This window comes from Stigmatopora argus, chromosome 2 (assembly GCF_051989625.1).
Source record: "Stigmatopora argus isolate UIUO_Sarg chromosome 2, RoL_Sarg_1.0, whole genome shotgun sequence".
Lineage (NCBI taxonomy): Eukaryota > Metazoa > Chordata > Actinopteri > Syngnathiformes > Syngnathidae > Stigmatopora > Stigmatopora argus.
In genome coordinates this window covers 8,350,142-8,373,738 of record NC_135388.1, presented here as the reverse complement: position 1 = coordinate 8,373,738, position 23,597 = coordinate 8,350,142, and the positions used below count along the sequence as shown (strand labels likewise).

Here is a 23,597-nt window from a genome sequence, read left to right as displayed (position 1 = left end):
GCAAGTGACTGTTTTTGGTGATTTAGAAAAAAATAATAATAATCCTGACCTCATAGAGACCTTGTGTCCACTAGGCATGGGACGGTATCAGATTTTGTCTTTAAAAGTCCGGTTCGGTTGCAACTGTCAAAAATATTCTCATCTCATCTCATTTTCTGAACCTTTTTTCCTCAAAAGGGGTGCTGGAACCTATCCCAGCTGACTTTGGGCCAGAGGCAGGGCACACCCTGAACTGGTGGCCAGCCAATCGCAGGGCACCGGGAGACAAACAACCATTCACGTTCACACTCATACCTAAGGGCAATTTAGAGTGTCCAATCAGCCTATCATGCATGTCTTTGGAATGTGGGAGGAAACCGGAGTACCCGTAGAAAACCCATGCAGGCCCAGGGAGAACATGCAAACTCCACACAGGTGGACTGACCTGGATTTGAACCCAGGTCTACCACTCTGAGGCCAACGTGCTAACCACTCATCCGCCAAGCCGCCCTAAAAAATATTGACTTTTCTATTTTATTTATATTTGGGCAAACCAATTTTGTCATTGGAAAAAAAGTAGGATTATATACATCAGAAACACTCTCTTGTAATGACTTCAAATAACACTTATTTTGTTTTCCTAGTATTTAACTAATTGCCAGAATTGCATATCTAATGTTTACTGAGAGGACTGGCTATAAATGTTTATATTTGCGTCCCATTGATAGCACTAGACATCCATTCTGTTTTGACTGTAAGGGCTGCAAGCGATTATCATCAGCATTAAATGAGGGTCTAAGCAGAACACCTAATTACTTTTTGTTATTATTACTATAATCTTCCTTTGTGCTCTCACACACCTCTCACCTGTGACTGTTTGGTGCTGCCGTCTGAGTACCATTAAGACCGCAATGATACGTCAGATTTGTACACGACATGCACATACTATAAAGTCCATGGCAGCTATGGCCCCATTCTGTCTGCTAACACTAGTTCACCTTGACAATCACAGCATGCTCAGTGCCTTTTCGCACACGCAAACACTCACCTTGACGAACACTGCGTACACTCCTGTAGGTGGACGTGTTTAGAGTGTATATTCACGTGGTCAAAGGTAAGTAGAAAATGAGTCGACTGTTTACGAATATCTATGTATACAGTACTTTACAATCGTATGACCAGTTGCAATATCCAGGACACTGCCGCGAAATGTGGCTACTGTCTTATATTCAATCAAATGCATCTTTAATATATCAGATTAGGATTTTAAATTGTATTTAGTCTCAGATGTGCTCTTCACTGCTTATCGGCTTGCTGTTGATTTTTCTTCCAATTCTGTTTGGCGTGTTTGATTTCCATCCCTATTGTTCCCTGCCCAACATAACACATTTAGACACCGGTGCTTCCGTTCTAAATGCATATGTGTGTGTGTGTATGTGTGTGTGGTTGTTTTTGCTGTTTTTTTTGTTTTTTTTTTGTTGTGTCTCCTTATCTTTGCATTGGAGACTCTGGCTTATTGAGGCCCACACAAACAAACACGTGCCTGTTTGCAGATGAAAACAAATATTGGTAAAATCAAATTAGCGTGGGAATATTTGATATCTGATCTTTATGTTTGGATTAAGTGTGGCTGGCTTTATTGGGTTAAAGCTTGCACGTATTGAAGGCACATCTTCAATATCCTCCTGACTACCAGGAAAAAAACATGTTGTCCAATCACATTTATTGTGAAATTTCCCAATTTATGTGAAGTAAACAAAGGATGTAAAACACATTCTTTGTTTCTTCCTATTCTTATGCATTTTGTAGTATTTTCCTGAATGTCAGCTTCCCAGTTCAAATGGATGATTGGATGAATTTCAATTTACAGCCACATGATTGGACATAAGCAGCAGACAATGAGCTAATCAATGTTTTCCATTGGATTGATTTTATCTGATGGTGGTTAACAAATTAGAATAGCGATCAGATCGATAATTTGTCACGCCCATACTCTATGTATGTAGTTGCAAAATCAATTGAGATTCCATGCTAAAATCAAAATCGTACTTTGGAACGACATTACGTTTTGATTCTTAAAAAGTATTAGTGGTGTCCAGCTGCACTCCATCTGCAACAATGTGCACACTTTTTAGACAAGGTGAAAAAGAGGGACATCGCAATGACTCTTACCTTCATCAGCTCACACATTGCTGGCGTCACACCTGTAATGTCTTTCCAGTGACGCGACCTGACACCTCACACCAACGTGCATATGCACACATGACGCTCAACTTTCACACGTGCTACCAGCTGCCTCATTGAATATATGCACGTGTCAGTTTTCTTTTGGAGCATCTTTTAACACCCAAAAACCACTGAAAAACCCATACGTGGAGATGACCGTGACCGGACGTTTCATCGAAAGACGTTTGGTCCCCGGACGTTTGGTTGACCGGACGTTTGGTCGACCGGACGTTTGATAGAACGGACGTTTGGTAGAAAGACATTTGGTAGAACGGACGTTTGGTCGCCGGGTTCGCTCGCTGTCAAATTATGACAGAGTTTACTGTTGATATTTTGATATTAGATATTTAGATATTAAACTCACTCTCTCTCATGATTATAATTTTTAGAGCTGGTTTCAACAGTAACAACCCGGCGACCAAATGTCCGTTCTACCAAACGTCCGTTCTACCAAACGTCCGTTCTACCAAACGTCCGTTCTACCAAACATCCGGTCGACCAAACGTCCGGGGACCAAACGTCTTTCGACGAAATGTCCGAGTACCGGAGATGACAATTAAACATTTCTACATGGGTTGAGTATTCATTTAGAAAAGACAAATGAAAACAACTGAAAACAAAGAGTATTAATTGGAGCTTTTCATGTGTGTGCATACAGTGTAGCTGTATTGTTTGTAAAAGTCAAGAAGCACAGTCAGTAGGTGTGTAAAACCCTATAGGGAAGATTTTCACTCAACAGCACATTGCTGTTTTATCTTGATTACATTAGCAAATCAAATCCATTTATCTGTCGGCCTTTGGAGGCCACGCCTGCATTGTGAGCACACCAGCTAATCTGCATCAAATAATGCCCGTCACACATCCATTGTGCTGCTGTATACCGACATACAAGCATGCGCAGGGTTTACAGTTTCACACTATAATATGTGACAAGCGATGAGTAGTGACAAATAAATCAGCATCTGAACTCATCATCATCATCCGAGTTGTCACTTGCAAACAGTCAGCTTTTAGTACTTTCAATTTGTTTTTGGTTGTTGTGTACGTGTGTGTGTGTGAGAGCAAGTGATAAAAAGACGTGATGTGACGTGATATGGTATGACTGCGGGGGCATAAAGATAGATGATCATAATTACGCATGGGCCAAACTCCATTTCCAATAATCCTCATTCCAGTTTGTCCTCAAACACGCAAGCACAAACACACATACACACACATACACACACACACACACTGCTGAAGCCATATAAAAAGTTCACTCATACAGTAGGTATAATGTTCACCTATGCATGCAGCAAATGTAGTGGAAGAATGGAAGAGGTTGTTATGACATCACATTATTTCTGTCGGTTCATGCAAAGTTCACAGACAGCCATGAAATAGTTCTTCCCTCCCTCCTTTTCTTTCTTTTTATCCGTTTACTTTTGCTTATTGTTTACCACCGCATCCGTTTGACTCCACCTCATCGTCCATATTCTTTCACCTCTCTTTGTCATATCTCCTATCCCCTATTTTCCATCCATTGTTCTTAAATAACAGTCTGGAGGATTCATCCATTCCATCAGGGGATAAGCAGGTGGTAAAATGGGATTAGAGAGTGCCTGTCAGCAGCTGAGGAGGACGTATGGCTTGCACAAATAAAAGACACGCACACATGCATGCCGTGAAATCGTCGAAATATTACAGACGTACAAACACAAGGGTGAGCTCAGCTACTGATGGGGAACAGTTTGAATAATTGTATGGGTGTCACCTTAATGCTGTTGTTGGTTGTGCTCATTCCCCTGACCGATTATTGTCACCATTATTGTTTATCACTACTGGCAGTGTTCACCACGTCATATTTCCATTTTCAAGATTTTTCATAAAAAAATTGCAGCGCAAATAACAGCTTCAGCTCCAATTGATGTTCATCTGGATTTTTCTGTAATGTCTGTCTAAACAAAAGGATAACTTAGATGCATGTCCATTACACCCCTGTAACAATGAAAATGGGTTCCACTAAAGTTATTAATTTTGATTCAGTTTAGTATAAATTCACTTTATGGCAAAAAAAATCCTGAAGATTATGCCCTAATCCAATGTTTTTATCCATTTTTAAGAAATACTTGGCCAGTGACTCATTATGCTGTCACAATAGTTGAATTTAGATTTCTTCTTTTTGGTGAAACTCACAAAATAGCTAATAGAAGTAAACTTTAAGGAAAAAAATCATACTTATGAGCTAATTAATAGGGGATTGTATCACCATTGTTGAGATAAAATAAAATAAAAACATCAATGTGAAATTTCCCGAATACGAATAAAGTAATCTAATCTAATCTAATAAGCAAGAAGTCTGCCACGATTGTATTCAATTCATGGAGCCGTCTCTTTAATACAATATTATGGCCTCGGAATTTCTCAAGATATATCAACTACTGAAATGAAACAAACAGTCATAATGTACGCTACAGAATGGAATTATACAATAATATTCCCTTCCTTCCTAAAGCTTTTATAGTCTAAAGCAGCATGCATGGGGTGGGGCCAAGTCAGGTCAAAATCATTGGTCCTCACGTAACGTTGCACGGTCAGTGGCGGGGCCCCAGCAAGTGTCAATAAATGCACCCGGCCACACTCCAGCGCTTTAATTTATGACAATACCGCACCATAAACCTTCTACATTTTCTTTCTGTTCGATCTGAGCACACCCTATAAGCATGCTGATGGGATGTTTCATCTGCAGGCTGCTATCACAGCTGTGTGCCTGATTGTCCATCCCAAACCCATGGTGACAACTATCGCTAGCCAGTGGATATTTGGGTCTCTGTGTGCGCATTCATATAGTAGTTTGTTTCTAACAAAAACTATTCTTTATGCGAAAGAACACGTCTTTATCTGGACATGAGAAATCCATACGAGTATGTTCGTGCTGTCCATCAAGCCACACACTCAGCCGAAGCAAAGCATCGGCTTGCTGAGGATGACATATGAGTTCCTGGCCGTGGTAATGGCTGTTAAATCTCATAATTACACGCTTCTTTATTGCAATGCATAATGACCCTGCAGCACTATTGGACAATTAATTAAGATTTTCAGACGGGATTTTTTTTCCAGCCCAGGATGAGGATGTAGAATGAGATCCTAATGTTCTTGTCTCCAAGCTAGAACATTACAGTGCGGTTAGAAACCTCCGCGTGCATCGGTTTTCATCTCTTCGCTCATTTTGTCGGACTTCCATCCTCCCTTGTTGAGGATTTTTTTTCTCCATGCTGGTCGTGAATGATGATGATGACGATAATGATATTGGAGGGCATATCTCTAATCTCTGAATGCTAAATTAATCCCTGTGGAGTTGGTGTGCTTGTGGCTCTATGGGAAGCTACAGGGGATTAGGAAGATAGAATCATCACCAACTCATAAACTCAAAAAAATGGACCCCACACCAATAGAGAAGAGGATATTGGCATTAGCATTACTTTGAGCATATTTTTATTCACGCGCGCAAAATCCCGGATTTCTTGACTATGTCGCAGCACCCTTTTTAAACATTAATAAGCATGATTGTTGGTTATTGTTGTCATTTTCAATGTTTTTGGTGTAGTGCACCATTATTTTAACATTTTTTGAGGATTTGAGATAATATTGTAACAGAATTCTTGGGAAAATAGTTCCCATTCGAATTCAGCTAAGGCGCATCTTTCTGTAAGAATAGCATCCGATGTGCCTACTGCTCTGTTTTCCTTTTATTCCTTCTATCCTTTTCTATCTTCAAACTGAGAGAACATAACGTGTAAATAAAGTATCAAGACTGCCGAATAATATATAATGGGCCTGGGTTAAAAAAAATTCAGGTACTTGTGGGATTTGGCCTCTTCAGGAAAATACGTTATTACAGGAAATTGTTCAGAGCAGGTAATCCAGCTAGCGATCAATAGACATCCACAGCACAGTTAATTGAACAAACTGGGAAATGTGAATTCATTACAGATCAGATTGATACATAGATTGTCAAGTCGCTCTAAAACCCTTTGCCTGATCTCAAATCCTCTCGGAAGCCTCACCTGTTGTCTGAATGAATCCTTGTAGAATGCGTCCAATAATTGCATTGTGTTTCACTGTATCAACAAACAACAGTTGTGATTATAGTTATTACCCAATATTTGAGGCCAGGCCATTTCTGCTCTACAAAACGGACAAAAAGCTGTTCAGTCTTTGCAAAAGCCTTTCCTTCTGAACATCCCATGATTGAATCTCTCCTTAAACTAAAATTGGAGATTGAAAAATGTCACGAGCTTCCTCGCTTGTCCACAGTTGTGAAAAAAAAAAACATATTTTGATTACAGACCAAGTCAGGGAACAGCAGAAGCTAAAACAAATTAAGTGTGCAGAAAAAGTTATCTTCAACAAGTTGAATACACCATATAAGTGAAGTTTGTGAGAATTTTTGAAACAAAGAAATGACAAGAAATGTGTTATAATGGGAGGAGATCAATGATGATATCCCCTGATCTAAACCCCTCCGCCCCAAATGGTAATCTACAGAATAACCTGTAATAGGAAAATCCATGAAAAAGAAGTATAGGAATATTTTTTGAGAAAAAAAAGTTTCATTTAAAAGATAAAACACACAATTCAACTATAATCCAAAAAGTGGCCTGACATAAGTAATTTGGTCGAGTCCATGTCTTCCATTTCTGTACAACCCATTTATATTTTTTACTGTCCCTTTTATTATTGATCTCTAATGACATATTTTCAGCGATTGTTTTCCTGCCAAACTGTTTGACAGCAGTGTCAATGTGTGGGACATCCACCGAGAATTAGCGCATCCAAGTCAACACACATGCAGACACGGTCATTCCTGCCTGCATCAGCATTGAATCACGAAGAAAGTGTAGAATGCAGGAATGAACCAAGGCTAAGGAAAGACCTCAAGATAAAGAGCATAGTTGGTCTTTTCCTTCTCAGAGTGGATGATTGTCAGTTAGACAAAACACACGAGCCTGAATCTAGTTAAGAAGACCCAAGTGGCGCATGCCTGCACACCCACACACACACACACACACACACACACACACGCTCACAAACTATTTGACACTGCCCTAGTGGAGCTGGAAGTGGGTAATTAAAATGTAAATATTGATATTTTATTATTTGAAATGGCTCCACTGCAGTGCGCTTAATGTCACTCCATCTGGCGTCTCCACGGAGACCCCGGGCCCGCCCCCGACCATCCACAATGCGACCCGGGCCTGCCGACGCCCCACATCCACCTCGGTGTGGCCGCTTCTCCAATTTGGCTCTAATTAAGTTCTAAATATGAGCGGTCGCAACCACAGAGGCAGCAGCCCACTTGACACACTCACACACACACACACACACATGCACGCACGCATTGCTCTTCTCTGTTTCACACACACTCATCTCCGCTAAAGCAATGGGAAGATTTTAAGTGTTAATCTGCCAGTGCTGCTGATGGTGTCTAATGTATGCAATTAACAGTCAGCCAGGGCTGAGGGTTTGGTAATTAGCTGGCTGTTCACACTGATTAGAGCCTAGCGCAGCCCTATGACTGCTCCGCTCTCCCTGAGGCCGCACACGGGAAGAAAGCGGGGGTGCGGTCCAAGGAGAGCCGGTGGAGGGGGTTGGGAGGTGAAAGAAATGGAGAAAAGATATTTTAGCCAACAATGTGAAAGGTGGTGAAGGTGATTATGTACATAATTAATGTGTTCCTAAGCAATAAAAGTGACGGATGTGCTGTCACTTTTCTCTCAATGTTCCCTCTAAAGTCGTTTTGTCATCCGAGGAGAACGGAGCATCACCTGGTTCATCTTTTTAACACTAATGTTGGCCGCCACGGGAATAGGACCTTTTTTTTAACTCTTCTCATGGTGTTTGTATAGTATGTGTTCTAGTAGTAGGTGTGTAAGGATACAGGTTAAGCAATGATCCAATCAAATTGATCAAAACGCAAAGCGTCAATCTTTTAGTTATGTTGTTTAATTTTAAAAAAGTCAAAATATCTGAAATGATTCTACAAAAATGGTCAAAAACATCAAAATTGTTTTGTATTATTTATTAATGTAACTGAATGTGTAATATTTTTGGGATCAATAAATGCCGCTGAATTGAATCCAAATCAAATAATGGCAGAATATTTGACATCGGCTAATGTCGGATTGTTATCCATAGATTCAACATTAATTTGATTGTCATTAAATGTCCTCAAGTTCATCAATGGGAAATTTAAGTCACTCCCACAATCGTTTTCAATCTCGCTCAGATTTCAGCATTTTGTGTCGGTGTTTAGTATAAGCCCTCCAAATCAACTAGTTCTCTGAGAAGGTTTCTCTCCATTTCATTGTGCATCTTTTTGTAATTGGGTCAAGTGGTTTGTGTGTTTGTGTGGTTACATACAATGTTTGTTTGATCCTGGCCAAAGCCATCACAGGGGGGCCCGTGTTCATTTGGGTTAGCGTCTGGTCGTATGGTAGCAAACTGTTTGAGGTACACACACGTGCCCTGAAATACCCAAGCACGAGGAAACACTCTCTTTATGCAGCGTGCAAAGAATGAAAGAACAGCAATTCCTCTCTTTGTTATTGATATAGCTTACCTATAAAACCTTTAGTTCTAAATGTTCAGGATATTATGTTGCACTAACTCTGGCTGTTGAACCTCTTGACTGAATTTAAAAAATGCATGAATTAAGTTTTGTTTGTCCACTTTGCATTTATTCAATTCGTATAGGACAGTGGTCTACAACATGCGGCTCAGGGGCCTATTGTGGCTTACAGTAAAAATATTTCGTGTTGCCCGCGGGTATTTTGCGATAGGCAATAAAAAATGTCAATTATTTAAAATATATAACAAAAAGGATACATTTCAAAGGAAAAAACAATTATGGATATACTAAGTTTAAATATAATTTAAAAAAGCTAAATATTCTAAATAAAATATTGTAAACAAAACGAATTGTAATAATTTGGGGAAAAATATATTCAGATAAGTGGTCTTTTGTTCAGGAGATGTTATAGGGTTTTTTGGCAATCTAATGATAACTTGGGAAATAGATATCCACTGTACTGACCATTGTACCTGCAGGGGTTAAGAATTATGGTTATATATATTTTTTCCTTTATAGTGCTTCTAGTGTGAATTTCTTATTTGTATGCCAATATGTGAAGCTTATTCCCGCTCGGCTTATAAGTGTGTGAATCTCTTTCGCGACATTGTTCAGACAGTATGATGGACTTTTGTGTTATTATATCTTGAGGCTGTACTCTAATAGAACAGAGCTCGGTGTCATTGTTAGCACAGAAAATGTGCTCTAAGGCAGGATCTCTTTATATACATATTAATATTTCTTACCTATTTTATTCACACAAATCAGGAACTCAAATGTCTCCTTTTGTAATAGTGGAACATCCATTTTATATCAGGCTTTAAAACAGAGGATGTCAACTAAAAAAGCTTCATCTCTAGAATGAACTTTAGATATTTTTAATGCATTAATATACCTTGACTTTAGGATTCAAGCAAATAATACGGCATCACCTCCGTGCATCACAATGAGTTGACGGGTGACAAATGCAAAATGATCATTCGTATCTGAGCGAGATTGATCCTAAACAAAGGCTTTTCCGTTGAACAAATACATTGGCCTGCCCTCCAAGTGTCAAATTTGGCGACCGTAATTCATGTGTTATTAATTGATAGCGGATCACCATCGCAGCGTGTTTTCACACCTGTCACATTACTCCTCACTCACACCATCGCCTTCTTGGAGCCATCAGCTATTGCCCATGCACAAATGTGTACGCACATAACATCACACAAGCGTACACACTACCACACAGCACACAAGTGAACACGCATAGGTACTTAGAAGCATCACACCCAGTCCTCGCTGGTTCTCATTGCCCCGAAACCACAAGAAAAACAAATGTTGGTGAATTTGTGTCGCAACTGGGGCATGTGAGAGGGCTATCCTGTGTGTGTGTGTGCCAGGTTGTTGTGCGGTCTCGGGTGTAAATGTGCAGTCAGGACTCATTTGGCAGACAAACAGGCCGCAGGCTGGCTGGGGAATCTACTTGTGTGTTTTTCTTTGTGTGTGTGTTTCTATTTGATGGAGGAGAGAGCAGAAAGAAAGAAAGAACGTGTCAGAGCGACTGGTGGAGGTTAAGTCTGCGTGACTGCACTTCAGCCTCTTTCTGTCAACCCATCACACACACATAGAAGCATTCTACACACATGTACTGTCCAACTTTTCACCCTTACATTGACACACGTTCAAAAGTCCAGATTCTAATGTTTTAGGGCAAGAGTGTAAAACTCGTCTTTCAAGTAGGGCACATCATAGTTTTGGTTACCTTCAGAAGGCCTTTATTTCTGTTCAATCATTAGGACTGTCCCGGTTTATTCATTTCTGAACAAATGAATCGACAATTATTTATGTGTATTTTATCAATAAACCTTTTAGAGCACATGTGTCAAAGTGGTGGCCCAGGGGCCAAATCTGGCCCGCTGCATCATTTTGTGTGGCCCGGGAAAGAAAATCATGAGTGCCGACTTTCTGTTTTAGCATCAAATTAAAATGAAGAGTATAGATGTATATTAAATTTCCTGATTTTCCCCCTTTTGAATCAATAATTGTAGTTTTTTAATCCATTTTTTCTGTGTTTTTAGTTCAAAAATCATTTTGTAAAATCTAAAAATATATATAAAAAAGCTAAAATAAACATTGTTTTAAATCTATAAAAAACTGAATATTCAGGGCTTTTAATCCAGTTCTTTTAATCCATTTATTTAAAAAAATCTAAATATTATATCACGGCCCGCGTGAAATCAAGTTGACGTTAAAGTGGCCCGGGAACCAACCCGAGTCTGACCCCCCTGTTTTAGAGAATTTTTGGACCAAGATTTTTAAGACTCTTAATTGCAAATAGTATTAGTTTTATTATTTTCTAATGATAATTTTTTGCTTTTAATTTTAAATTATCATGTAGTGCCAACATATGGTGTAATGGTTCACCCATCTGACTTTGGTGTGGGCAAGATGGCTCAATTCCCGTTGGTTTAGAATGTTCAACAAGCCTGCCATGCATGTTTTTGGGATGTGGGAAGAAACCGGAGTACCCGGAGAAATCCCACGCAAAACCCAGGGTGTGACCTAATGGCATCATTTATTTTGAAAAATTTTCAACCTATCTTGGTGGTTGCTGACTAGTAAAAACTTGACTCCATTTGCTGCCGAGTCAACATATATAGAGCAGACGATGACATCATGGCGAAGGGTTAATTAAAAGACAAATTGCGTGTGGTTACCGTACACAAACGCAGCACGAGATGTCTTATCAACAACGAACAGAAAGCAAATGTAATTAGAGGCAAATAAGGAAGCTCCTTTTGTCCAGTCAAGTCACAGGTATAAAAGAAAGGGGTCTCCACCCTTCATCCAGCGCCCCCCACCCCCAGTTTTACTTTCTCTTGCCTCACTCATCCCACAGCTCTCTCGCCATCAATACCGCATTCTCTCTCTCCATCATCAGCACTAAATTCCCATTGATGTTTCTTTTCTTCTGCCGTATCGATCGCTTCATGAGAAGGGGGCGGTCGGGGGGGCCGGGGGGTTATGAAGGGGGCGGAGGGAGCGAGATGGCGTTATCTGTTAATTAATTTGTCCTGGAGCTGGCCACCTATTAATCAGACAGATAAGAGGCATTGGATGGCTGAACGGCGCAGACAGGCTAGCGAGGAGGGGATGGTGGTGGGACGAGGGGTGGGGAGCTCTCGCATTGGGCTCACATTTGCAAACCAGAATACACACACACGCTCACGCTCACAGTGTACGGCGTGCATCGGCCACAGATTGAAAACATGCTGATGAGACGACACAGTATGCACATTCTCGCCGGCATGTGTTTTGTTGCACAGGAACAAGCGCAGGAAGTGCTTCAACCAGATAAAAATCATTGATGCACTTTGAGAAGAAACGCTGCACTTGGCCTCCATAAATTAATCATGAGGCTTTTAATTATTGGTGTTTCCCTTTATTCTGGAGTAAGTGCGTGTTTGTGCATATCAGATGGAATCAGTAGGGACATTTGTTGACAGTCAAGTGGGTTTGTGTCCCCAGTTTTACACCAGGGACCACTTGGATGTATACTAAGTAGTATATACCACAGACAATACAAACCATTAAACTTTAATACTTTGTTACTTAAGTGGGAGATTTTTTTTAAGTGTGGGGTACCATAGAGAGATGATTTAAAGACATTTACTTCTTTGCTGATTTCTCTTGCATGTTTCACATTTTTCTTTTCTTGTAATATTCAGAGTGATAGAGCTAGTATTGTTAGTTTTAGTTTTGTTTGAGTATGTTATTCCCCCATTTACAGTAATAGGCAAAGGATTTTCTGGCATTGAAAGATTGTTTCTGTTCCATTAACGGCAATAGCTCATTCAATCGCTGCCAGAACTCCTAGTCCTATTGAATAGGATGTCTATTTCTATCAAAGGCAGCAAAAAAAGGAAGTTAAGGCGTTAAATCTGAAAAATGAAACGTTCTAGAGGCTTTCACTGCAGCATTCCCATGGTGCCTGGACATGTAAAAAATATCCAATTCAATTCATCAAGCTTAGACTCTTGCTTAAGTTTGGGATAAAGTGATTTAATGCTAATACTTTTTTCATTAAACAGATGGTCTGATTAAGTAATTTTTAGAGTTTTAGCAGTTGAATCTCCATCTCCTTGAGGGAAAGAAGTATATTAGCCTTGTCAACAGATTCACATGTGCGAGTATGTTAATATTAGTAATGCCACAACTTATTTCCGCCATCTATCATGAGTGCCGAAGTCCGAAAGGACGCCCTCGAGAACCGACTTGTATATTTGTCTCACAATGGACAAATATACCTCTATACAATCACATTAGATTGTCATTAAGTAGAAGACCCTGGACTTGAAACTGTCTATCTAACATTGTAGATGTGTACGTGTGTGTGCAACAGTGTGTGTGTTTCTGTGAGCTGGTGATGTCAGTAGTTGTAGATGGAGTGAATTGAAGCACGTTTCAAACAACAATAGCCTGCAACCTGGACATAATGAGACGCCTGCCATTACCCATCAACATACAGAGAGATAAGAAGCCCCAAACACACACAGACACACTCGCACCGGCGCACTCTCCCATCTCAGGAGGAGCCACACGGCAGCAGATGCTATTGAGGAAATATCTTCCTTCTCATCTGCGCTCTGCTCTTGGCAGGAAGTGCATCCAAAATACACACGCATGGCGGAGTGCTGCGGTGCGGTCTGACAGGTGCGCTCACATGGGCCACTTCTCTTATGAAGACATGCGCACACACACACACACACACACACACACACAGTGTGCACACTCAGGCGCAGGTGGGAATGGACAGGTGTGTGAGGAAGGGACAGATGTGAAGGTGGTGCAAGCAGCCATGTTTTCCATTAAATGGTATGTGAAATGTTGCATTGGAGCGACCAGGACTAAACTGTCCATAGGCTTGAATGTGCGATTCATTGGTTGTTTGTCTTTTGGGTGTTCTCCGGTTGTCACAACATTTTTGTCCACATTGCGAAGAGGCGATTTCAAATTAAGTGGATTGGAATCGAAGGAAGGAGGAAATTTGATGTCGTGGCTGCGTTTCGAAGCCACGTTTAAGCGGTGCAGCAGCGATGGGCAACATTGATCCATGCAGGTTGTGTCAGGGGGAGATAAGGCTTACCTGTCCCCAGAGTACAGCCCTGGGCACGGGGGAGGGACGAGGAAGGACAGGAAGCAGATGAAGAGGAGGATGAGGACTCTTGTGGACAGCTGGATGAATGCAAACAGGAAGGCGTTAAGGCGGAGAGAGTATTTTGGATCCTCGTCACCACCCCAAAAAAAGATTTTTACTGCATGACTAACTCATGTCGCAATATAGTATTGATAATTAGATGGAAAAATTGGTACTGTATGATTTTGGATGAAATTGTACAATAGGGATACTAGGCACTAGTTCACAGTTTTGCATTCACACAAAATGTAATCCTTGGTGTTTGTGTCTTTCTGAGCCATGAGCCATTTTAATGTTTTTTAAAATTCTGTTTATTTTTCTGCCAGGTTTCTCCACGCTGTCTCTAGCCGACCAAATGAGTCTACTGCAGAGTGCATGGATGGAGATCTTGATCCTGCGCGTGGTGTACCGCTCGCTTTCCTTCGAAGACAAGGTTTGCATCATTCTGTTTATTCTGACCGGGCTTTAAATGTTGAGGAAAGATTAGTGATGAATGTTAACTCATATCTGTTCATGTCGAATAGTTGGTGTATGCTGAGGATTACATCATGGACGAGGAGCAGTCAAAGCTTGCTGGACTCCTGGAACTGAACAACGCCATCTTGCAGCTGGTCAAGAAGTACAAAACCATGAAGCTAGACAAGGAGGAATTCGTCACTCTGAAGGCCATCGCTTTGGCTAACTCAGGTAGGTTGCAATTTCATGTGTTTGATGCCGGTGTGTTTGTGAAGTGCAGAAAGAGTTAATCCCAGGAATCTCCATTCCTGAGAGACTCATTTAAACCCAGCCATCAAAGAGCTGGTTTCAATATTCTTTATCCAAACGGGCGTGTCTCACACACACACACACAAACCTGCGAGTAAAATCATTTACTCGCGCACTTTTTCGACAGTACAAACTCGCTTGTGTGACCTGTAGCCCACCTTCTACAAAGTGTCCGTCCTTTTTACAATTAGCATAGTCGTCTCTTCAGATGCCTGTTAAATAAGGTGAAATCATTAGAGCCCAAAGTCTGTCGATAAAGGCCCCACTCTGATGTGTCCGGCTGCATCGACAGCTGACTCGCTCACACGCACGCACCCACACACATGCACGATACGTACGCGCATGCGCGTCTCCCCTCCAATGACCCGTCTTTTGAACTTTGTCTTGGATGTCGGCCAGCTCTTCAGTACTCGTTAATTACAACGGGGAACTGTCAATACAATGTGTTTAAATGGGAGATGCAATGGAGGGAGCTTTGAAAGGCAAGGGAGGGGATTTTTTTGTTTTAATCCTGACACCATCAATGCACTGACACCTCAAATCTGCCATCACAAGCACACTTTTGAACATTGCCATTTAATCACTATGACCCAGACGACGATGCATGTTTTTAATTGAAATTGAGAATTTGAATTAATACCCAGACACGTGTACAATCATGTAGAGATATTGACATCAATTCTGGGTTGGTTTATGTGGCAATCAATTTGTTAGCTATTCCTGCTGTATGTGTAGAATCAGAATATCCGTTTATGAGGCCAGGTTATGATCATAGTTGAGTACGCTCCACTAATGAGGGACCAAACTTTCGAATGTTATTGCGCAGCCATTTTTTTCTGTCTATTTTGAAAAGAAACCACAAATCTTTGTTAGCTTATTGGTAGCAAAATTCAAAAAATCCTTATAAACCTATCAACAATCAACATCAAGATTATTATTTACAAAATAGACAAATTAATCAAAACTAAAAATGCAGGAATATCATCGGTAAAATTAACATCCTATTTTGGTTTCATGCAATTAATTTTACTACAATAAGGATGCTGAGCAATATTATGAAAGAGTACATAAAGAACAACAACTTTTCATTGTGGACCCTCTTCTCCAATCCCTTTTTAGTGTTCGTCAAGACAACAGAACGCTAACATTAGCATTTTGAAGGGCACTGACACTAATTAATTCACAGGATGCTAATCGTCTGCATTAATGAAGGCAAGCCTTAAGAAATGTTAGCAAACGTGCCCCACATGTAAAGACACTAACTAGCCATGGGAAACATGTGCACGTGTGTTCGTGCGCCTGATGTCTTCTATGTTTTGGGCTGTAAGACGTCCAAGATGATTCAGTTGCGTGGTTTAGCTGGCAGTTACAAGTTAATCCAGCTGCTTCATTGGAATTTTGGACAGAATTTTCGAATTCCCCCCCCAAAAAGAAATGAAATTAAAAACAAAGTCATCAATAAATATGGGAGTCGACTACCCAGTGTTTTATAAACCCAAAGATATGTCCTGTGATAACTGCAGAGTTTTCTATTGATCCCCATAAGACAAACCTGAGTGTTCTGCCTTGCATACTGATACATGCATTACACAATATAGATCCAGCGTTGTGTATATAGGTAAGACATCTGTGGCTTCCTCTTTATTTATTGCAATCGAACCATGACTGTATTGCACACCAAAGGCAAAGACAAAAATATGCGCGTTTACACTCCAACCTGACCAACAAACATAGTCTTCTTATCTGACAGTATCAATCCAATCTGCTTGTCTTTGTAAATATTTACTATATATTGGGGTCTTTCCCAGCTATACTACATTGTCACTATGAATGTGCGCTCAGGTGTGGGTGTATGGATCAGTGGTTGCCTTGTGATTATTATTTAACATGCATGTAGCCATTGATCTGACCCATTGATCAGAGGTTGAGAGCTAAAGGCCAGCTCACATTAAGACTTGGCCTCCCCAAGGGCCAATACGGAGCATTATTATTGAGGGACATTCTCAGCCTGCACCCATGCCACCAACAAGAGGGATTACTGTACATGTGTGCACACACACCCACACATTTGAGGTGTTCCCGAATCTCTCCATCATCCTACAACTCCATCTTTTTTTTCTCCGCCCACCTGTCTGTGCGTCTGTTCATTCATCACGCCCACCGCTCCACACTTTAAAGACATGTACTGGAACGAGCTTTGAATCTAAAAGGCCTCTCCTGTTTTTTTTCGTGAAAGGATGCCAAATGACAAGTGTAAAAGATGAAGCCGAGCCAACACTTGTCTAAAAACGTGTTACAGATGTTGAGCTGGAAGGTTTTTTTAATACAGGTTATAATTGCTGAATATTATTTTCATTCAGTCATTGGCTGCAGGTGCCTATCCCAGCCAACTACTTTTGTATGACTTACAATTCGGTGATGTTGAGACAACACCAAAAAAGACATAAATATTGTAAGAAAAAATGCGAGCTTCATATAATACATGTAAAGTGCCTACACTGCTAAAAGTAATAAAGCAAGAAAGCAAAGCTCAACTATTATTTAAATGGCTATTTTACAATTTTTTGAAAGAGGCCAGTACAGTGGACAGCTAAGTGATGATTTGGATTGGATTGGATGAACTTTATTCATCCCGTATTCGGGAAATTTCGTTGTCGCAATAGCAAGAGGGTGAGAATGCAGATATAGGAAAGGCCTTTTAGACATAAATAGATAGGTAATAAGTAAGTTAATAAATAAAATAAATACATGAATAAATATATAAATAAATAAGCGTGTTGCTGATATATATATATATATATATGCAAATATATATATATATATATATATATATATATATATATATATATATATATATATATATATATATATATATATATACATATGCACATGTCAACTATACAAACACTTGAATCCTGATTTAGATGATTATAATTATTTCCCATTTAACTCTTTGGAGCCAGATCTGCCCGAAAAATGACTTTTTTTTTGCTTGGATCCCAAAGCAACTTTGTCATATTACCACGTACAATACTTAAAAACAAAAAAAACACATCCTATTGTGACTGTTTTACAGATTATTTATCGCCCTCAATGACTCTGAAGCATGATAATCATTTGTCGGGTCGGATAAACACCTAATACATGTCTTGTCCTCTCCAGACTCGATGCATATTGAGGACGTGGACGCAGTGCAAAAACTTCAGGACGTGCTCCACGAGGCCCTTCAAGAGTACGAGGCTTCCCAGCACCAGGAGGACCCCCGGCGGACAGGCAAGTTGCTGATGACCCTGCCCTTGCTCCGCCAGATCTCCACCAAGGCCGTGCAGCACTTCTACAGCATCAAGCAGGACGGTAAAGTGCCCATGCACAAACTCTTCCTGGAGCTGCTGGAAGCCAAAGTGTGAGGGCGGAAAATCCAAACAACTCTCCAACTTTTACGCGCACACACTCGCACGCACCCAAAAACACAAAATATAATACGCCCCTTAAGTACGCCCACGATGACTAAACGAGTAAACTACTCCCGTTGCGTTAAACCGTCTAAGATTTGAACAAAAATGCTCAGTTTTGATTTTGGAGGCGGACCCTGTTGTTCTGACCCCGACCCCTCTGAAAGCGGAAAGACAAAAGACTCTCCTGTTGTTGTCTGCAAAAACACTGACAATGACCCTCGCATACGCTTTTAATCATGACATATTAACAGTGACATGCTGAAAATGAGGACCCACTCAGATGAAGTTTCGAGGACCGATGAGACTTGCCCCCCTTTGCCCCCTCCCATATAATTTTTTAAGTGTTTAAGAGGATAAAATGAAAAAAAAACCTAAAGATATATTAAAGACATTTGTAATCACTTGTGTACATTGACATTTGGAAGGAAAAAGAAGAGGATCGGAAGGGGATTTGCCTGCCAAAAGATGGAACACATCCATTCAGCGGATGCCAGCAACTTTATGCCATCAGCCCAAATTCGTTGACTTTAATTTTCTTTTCATTTGAGGCCCTGGACTGATGATTCAAAAGTGGTCAACTTATGCTCCAAAAAGATGTTCCTCACATGTGATGGGCCAGTGTCAAGAGACAAGGTGACGGAATCTTTCTTTTTATTTCTTGGCTCTTATCAGAACAATTAGAGGTAAGAACATGATGATATTAGGCTTGTAAATAAGTCATCTTGTATATGATGTATAACAGCAGCTTTTCTTTCTTTCTCCTTTAACTTAAAACTCACTTTTCTCTACCAGCTTGACCACATAGTGGTTATCATATGTATAAATATAATGACTTGTCAAGTATTAACAAATCGAAGTTCATCAGAGGGGCTTCCAAGTTGAGGTTCATTCAAAAGGAGGGTGCAGGGTTGAAGTTGAGGGGGGGAAAATGTAGCTTTTCTTTCTCTCTTGTGGGTCGGACATTAATCATTAATCATATGTAGCAGTCGTGGAATTGTAGCGTGAAGAGCACCGCGATGGACGACAACGCGAGCTGTTTTCACTTATCAAGTTACAATAATCCTGTTTCCAAAGTGACCAAAAACAACATTTTAAGCAATATTTCTGCCAAGAAGACAAACACTGGGACCAATGAGAGCCGAGTTTCCGTCAAGTGCGACATGTCAATTATAAATTGGATTTCGTCGACTACAATTTGGTTTGGGTGTAATCAAAATCCAGTAATTTCATGAGAATTTTAAATATTGAATATAAAAGTAAAAATTATTACTCGTTGTAAAAGTTGGAATTGATGTCATCTCCTAATCCAAATGCGTTTAAATTACGCCCATAAAGAAAAATCATGTTTTTGTTGGCTTTTGTAACAGGCAAAAGCATCTTAATGTGTCATCTGGTACAAATATGTTAGTATGTCTGTTAAAAAAGGACCTCTCATTGGTGACCTGCAGCGTTTGGTGGAAATGGGCTACAAATAAGCAAATTCTAAAAAGAAAACTAAAACAAAATGTCATCACTCATAAACACCAACACTGGTTTTGCCCATTTAAAGCATCTAATTTCTTAAAGTGCAATCAGTGTAAGTGATAAAATCAAAACAAACGTTAAAGCCTATAATTTAAGACATTTTCACTCACTTGTGTTTTTCACCTTCTTTCTTCCAAATCAATTTTAACTGAACCCACAGCAAGGTTTGATCACTCATTATAGCTTTAATAGTTGGAATAAAAAATAAAAAAACATACTATATTATCTATGTCATTTGTAATGATTGATAAGAATGCCAAATGTTTATTCAACCTACTAGAAACTGGCAGCTGATGAGTAAAGAAGTGTAGACCATCTCGGACATCGCTCGCAAACATCATTAGTGGCTATTTTCTCAGCCTTGGTTAACGTTGTATATTGTAAATAAAGACAGATTACAATTCTAACAAGACATTTTATCGGAAGCAACAGATTTTTTACAAAACAACAAAAAATGTAGCTCAACCTCATAAGTTTCACGTTGGCAGTTTTTTCTAGGGAGGAAAACTTAACTTTGGATTCCTCGCGTCTTCCTTCTTTGGCTTCCCACTTTATTAGCTGGCGTCCATTAGATTGGTCGCCGTGGGGTGAGGCTGGTGGAGCCGTGCTCTGAGGCAAAAAAAGAAAAAACCCTCATAAAAACGAAGCACTCATCTCTAACCGTCTACACATACTTAATGAATTATTTAGTATCTAAATGCTAAACACAAGTATTTAAAGGTGGAAGGTCATTTGTGTAACTTTCCTGTAGAAGAAACAATATTCTGTATATCTTTTAAGTTCCGATAAGAAAGACTGAAATAATTTGAGAACCTTTTGATAAGATCGCTGTACATACAAAAACTACCTTCCACGCAGCTTGACACCTCCCTCCATCATTTTGTCCACTTTCTTGAAATCATTTTCTAATGTTTTTAATTATTTACAGGAAAGAGGGAAAGGCCTAAACTCGTATCTTCCATTTATTGTGATGGGACATTTTTGTCTCTGATTCTATAAATGTACACTGTAAAACTTGTAAGATTACTGAAATGATACATGTCATGTATAAATGACCTGATTGCTTTTTTTCTCAAATGGTGCTTGGATTTTGTTTGTTTTGCAATTTAATGGTTAAAATTGTCACCTGTTCAAGTTAAACCAGTAATATTACGTTGCAAGTTTCCCAATCGTGCACTTGATTTGACTTTATTCACGTGTTTAATAGCTACGGTATTCTAAAATGGAAAAAAATGACACTTGTATCGTAGGCCGATTCAGTTGTTTTAAGCTAAAAATGCATCAATATGCTTTGACTTTGTAAAAGTTCATTTTGAAGCAATATTTTGTGGACAGAACTCTTGATGAGTTGCACTTGTGATCAATGATTGGCGTTGAAAACCCTACAAAGGACAAAGTGGTATTTTCCATGTGGTGCAATGGGGAAAAGAGTGGAGTGTTTTGACCTGGTTGCACTTTAAGCGCCACATTGTTTTCTTTCATATGTTATTAAGACCCATTGGCTGCAAATATTGTATTTAAGCCAACTCTGACTTGTGAAGTTGATGCAGCAAAGCAAAAGGATTGTCCATCCCAGCTCCACAGTCATTTAATTGTATGTAAATGTAGCTGCCACTTGGGCTGCATTTGTAGGTGAGGGAAAGTTTGAATAAAAACCTTTGGAGAAAAAAACACAACAAAAAAAAGACCCTTGCCTTGTGATGAGTTTGGACGAAAGGAGAGGGAGAAAGGGAGAGAGAGAAAGAGAAACAGACCTTGTATTGTTATGAAAAACATGTTCGTAGATTTTAGATGTGCTTCACATCATAAAATGAAAAAGAAAAGAAAAAAACAATTACCTGTATATTTTTGTGATGTGTATCATACAAGTGTGCTCCAATGATAATGTCCATTTGTGTAAATGTATTTATTTGACACTGTATATATTGTTCAATGCAAAAAGAGAGACCTATGATTCTGTAAGTTAAACGACTATTGTTTGAAACATTACATGTGTTACTCCAGACTATGCCTTTCAGGATTATTACAGTAGAGCAATATCGATTAAAACCAGGCTTCCAGTTTTGAATCGTCTTCTCCTCCTCCTTTAAATTACACCACATGTGTTATATTTTCTATATTATATATTATTTATATATTATATTATTTATATTTTATATTTGTCGATGTATCCGTAATGGCAGAATGCCAAATTACGAGTCCGAAATTCTCACTTATTTGGGTCTTTTGCCGAGAAAACGCACCTTATGGAGAAGCACTACCAATTTCGTCATACGCAGTTTCTGGGTGTGATGACAATTAGGCTTTTGTTGTTGATAATGACGACAGGGCCTATGTCCGATTATTATTATTATAATACTCATTAACTTGGTCCCACTGATTTAAGCGAAAAATCTTTTTTTTTTCCTACAGTTTTTTTAAAAGAAACATACCAACACTAAAATAATCAAATAATACAGTGTATTTACGTCAGGGGTTGTTTTTTATTTTTTTTATTTTTTGTTTCTTAACTTGAATTTCTTTTGTAGTATCCTGAGCCAAAATGTTGTATGTAGAGACACTGGTAAGTAGAGGCACCACTGTACTTGCCTTTGGAATTGAAACCCTACTTCTAATAACAGGTTCACTTTGTGGCCTTCTGAAACAAGGAACAATTGACTCCCAAGACTCAGAGCTGTTTTAACACTGATTATAATCAACCTTTAATCCCCTTTGAGCTGAGATAGACAGACAGACAAAGGCAGGATAAGCAGTTGAGATACGTGCCATAGTTCTACATGGGCCTCAAACATTCAAACACAAGTCAGACGTAAAAGTTGCTATGCCCTCACGTACGGAGCACCAGGATGGAGTTTGGGGGAAGGCGAGAAGAGGTGAGAGGAAGTGCGAACAGCTTGCTCCAGTGGGTGGCTAACTACTGTCCATTTGGAAAAAGCCAGATCTCCTCCTCTTGCCAAGGGCACCGCACACACAAATGAACGCAGCGCACACACTCAGGGATGTAAGACATGCTGTGTGGGGCGCTAAACAGACGATAACATTCAGCCATGTCTGTTGTCCCCTCCTCTTTTTATTCTCTTCCTTTTTCCCCTCTCTAATAGCCAGCAGCGGTAAATGGGATGCAGAGGCCAGATATTTAATGTAGCAGAGAGCTATGAAGCCTTTTAAGAAGCCGTCTTCTAACAGGGGGGTTTGAAAGTGGAGGCCTGACCTGCAGGCAAATATTTTTCAAGCAGATGACATAAGATTTTCACCAAACATGTTTTTTTTCTTTATCTAGTTTCAGCTTTCTGAGATTTTTCCCCCCGCTCCCTAACAAATGTGTCTGCCAGCCATGCGCATATGTCTCATTTTACTCGCTTACCGTTTGGAGTTCGTTTATTTTATTTTATCTTTGATTCATTATTATGATACGATAAAAGCTACTTGAGCATTTCAGCTGCCGAGGGGCCCTTATCGTTAACCTTGTGGAACGCGCGTAAGCGTGGGCGCCGCGCGCCGCATCGCTAATGGCCGACTTAAACTCCTCTCGCCTCCTCCTCCGCCTTCTGGCTTCATCTACATCTCTCCTTCAATCTGAGTCTCTTTGCGAGCACATCTCACTTTCTTATCTGTCTGTCTGATATCAGCTCAATGCTCTAATGGCCTCAATGATTTTCTCACATTTTCAACTGTGCACTCTGCCTCAGAGGTTCTAGGTTCAAATCGTGTGGCCTTTGCGTATTCTTCTGCTGCTTCTGCGGGTTTTCTCGCCATATTTTACCAGGTAGTCTCAACGGGAAATCCTTTTTGTTGGAGTCCCCCTGGAAAGTGTTATGACAAATATTTCCACAGTAGCCCCCCGTTTTTCGAAAGA

The 23,597-nt window shown here is 39.9% G+C and overlaps 1 protein-coding gene across 5 annotated transcripts in view; it reads left to right on the top strand.

Annotated features, from left to right (window-relative positions):
* The window catches only part of esrrga (estrogen-related receptor gamma a), a 65,310-nt gene extending 45,842 nt beyond the window's left edge, over window positions 1–19,468 (top strand). For all 5 annotated transcript variants that reach the window (XM_077592927.1, XM_077592908.1, XM_077592918.1 and 2 more), the window contains exons 7-9: window positions 14,324–14,430; window positions 14,522–14,684; window positions 17,925–19,468. In XM_077592927.1, the coding sequence (XP_077449053.1) occupies window positions 14,324–14,430; window positions 14,522–14,684; window positions 17,925–18,169 (515 nt within the window). In that variant the 3' untranslated portion in view covers window positions 18,170–19,468. The remainder of the gene's footprint in view (window positions 1–14,323; window positions 14,431–14,521; window positions 14,685–17,924) is intronic.
* Window positions 19,469–23,597: the final 4,129 nt, after the last annotated feature.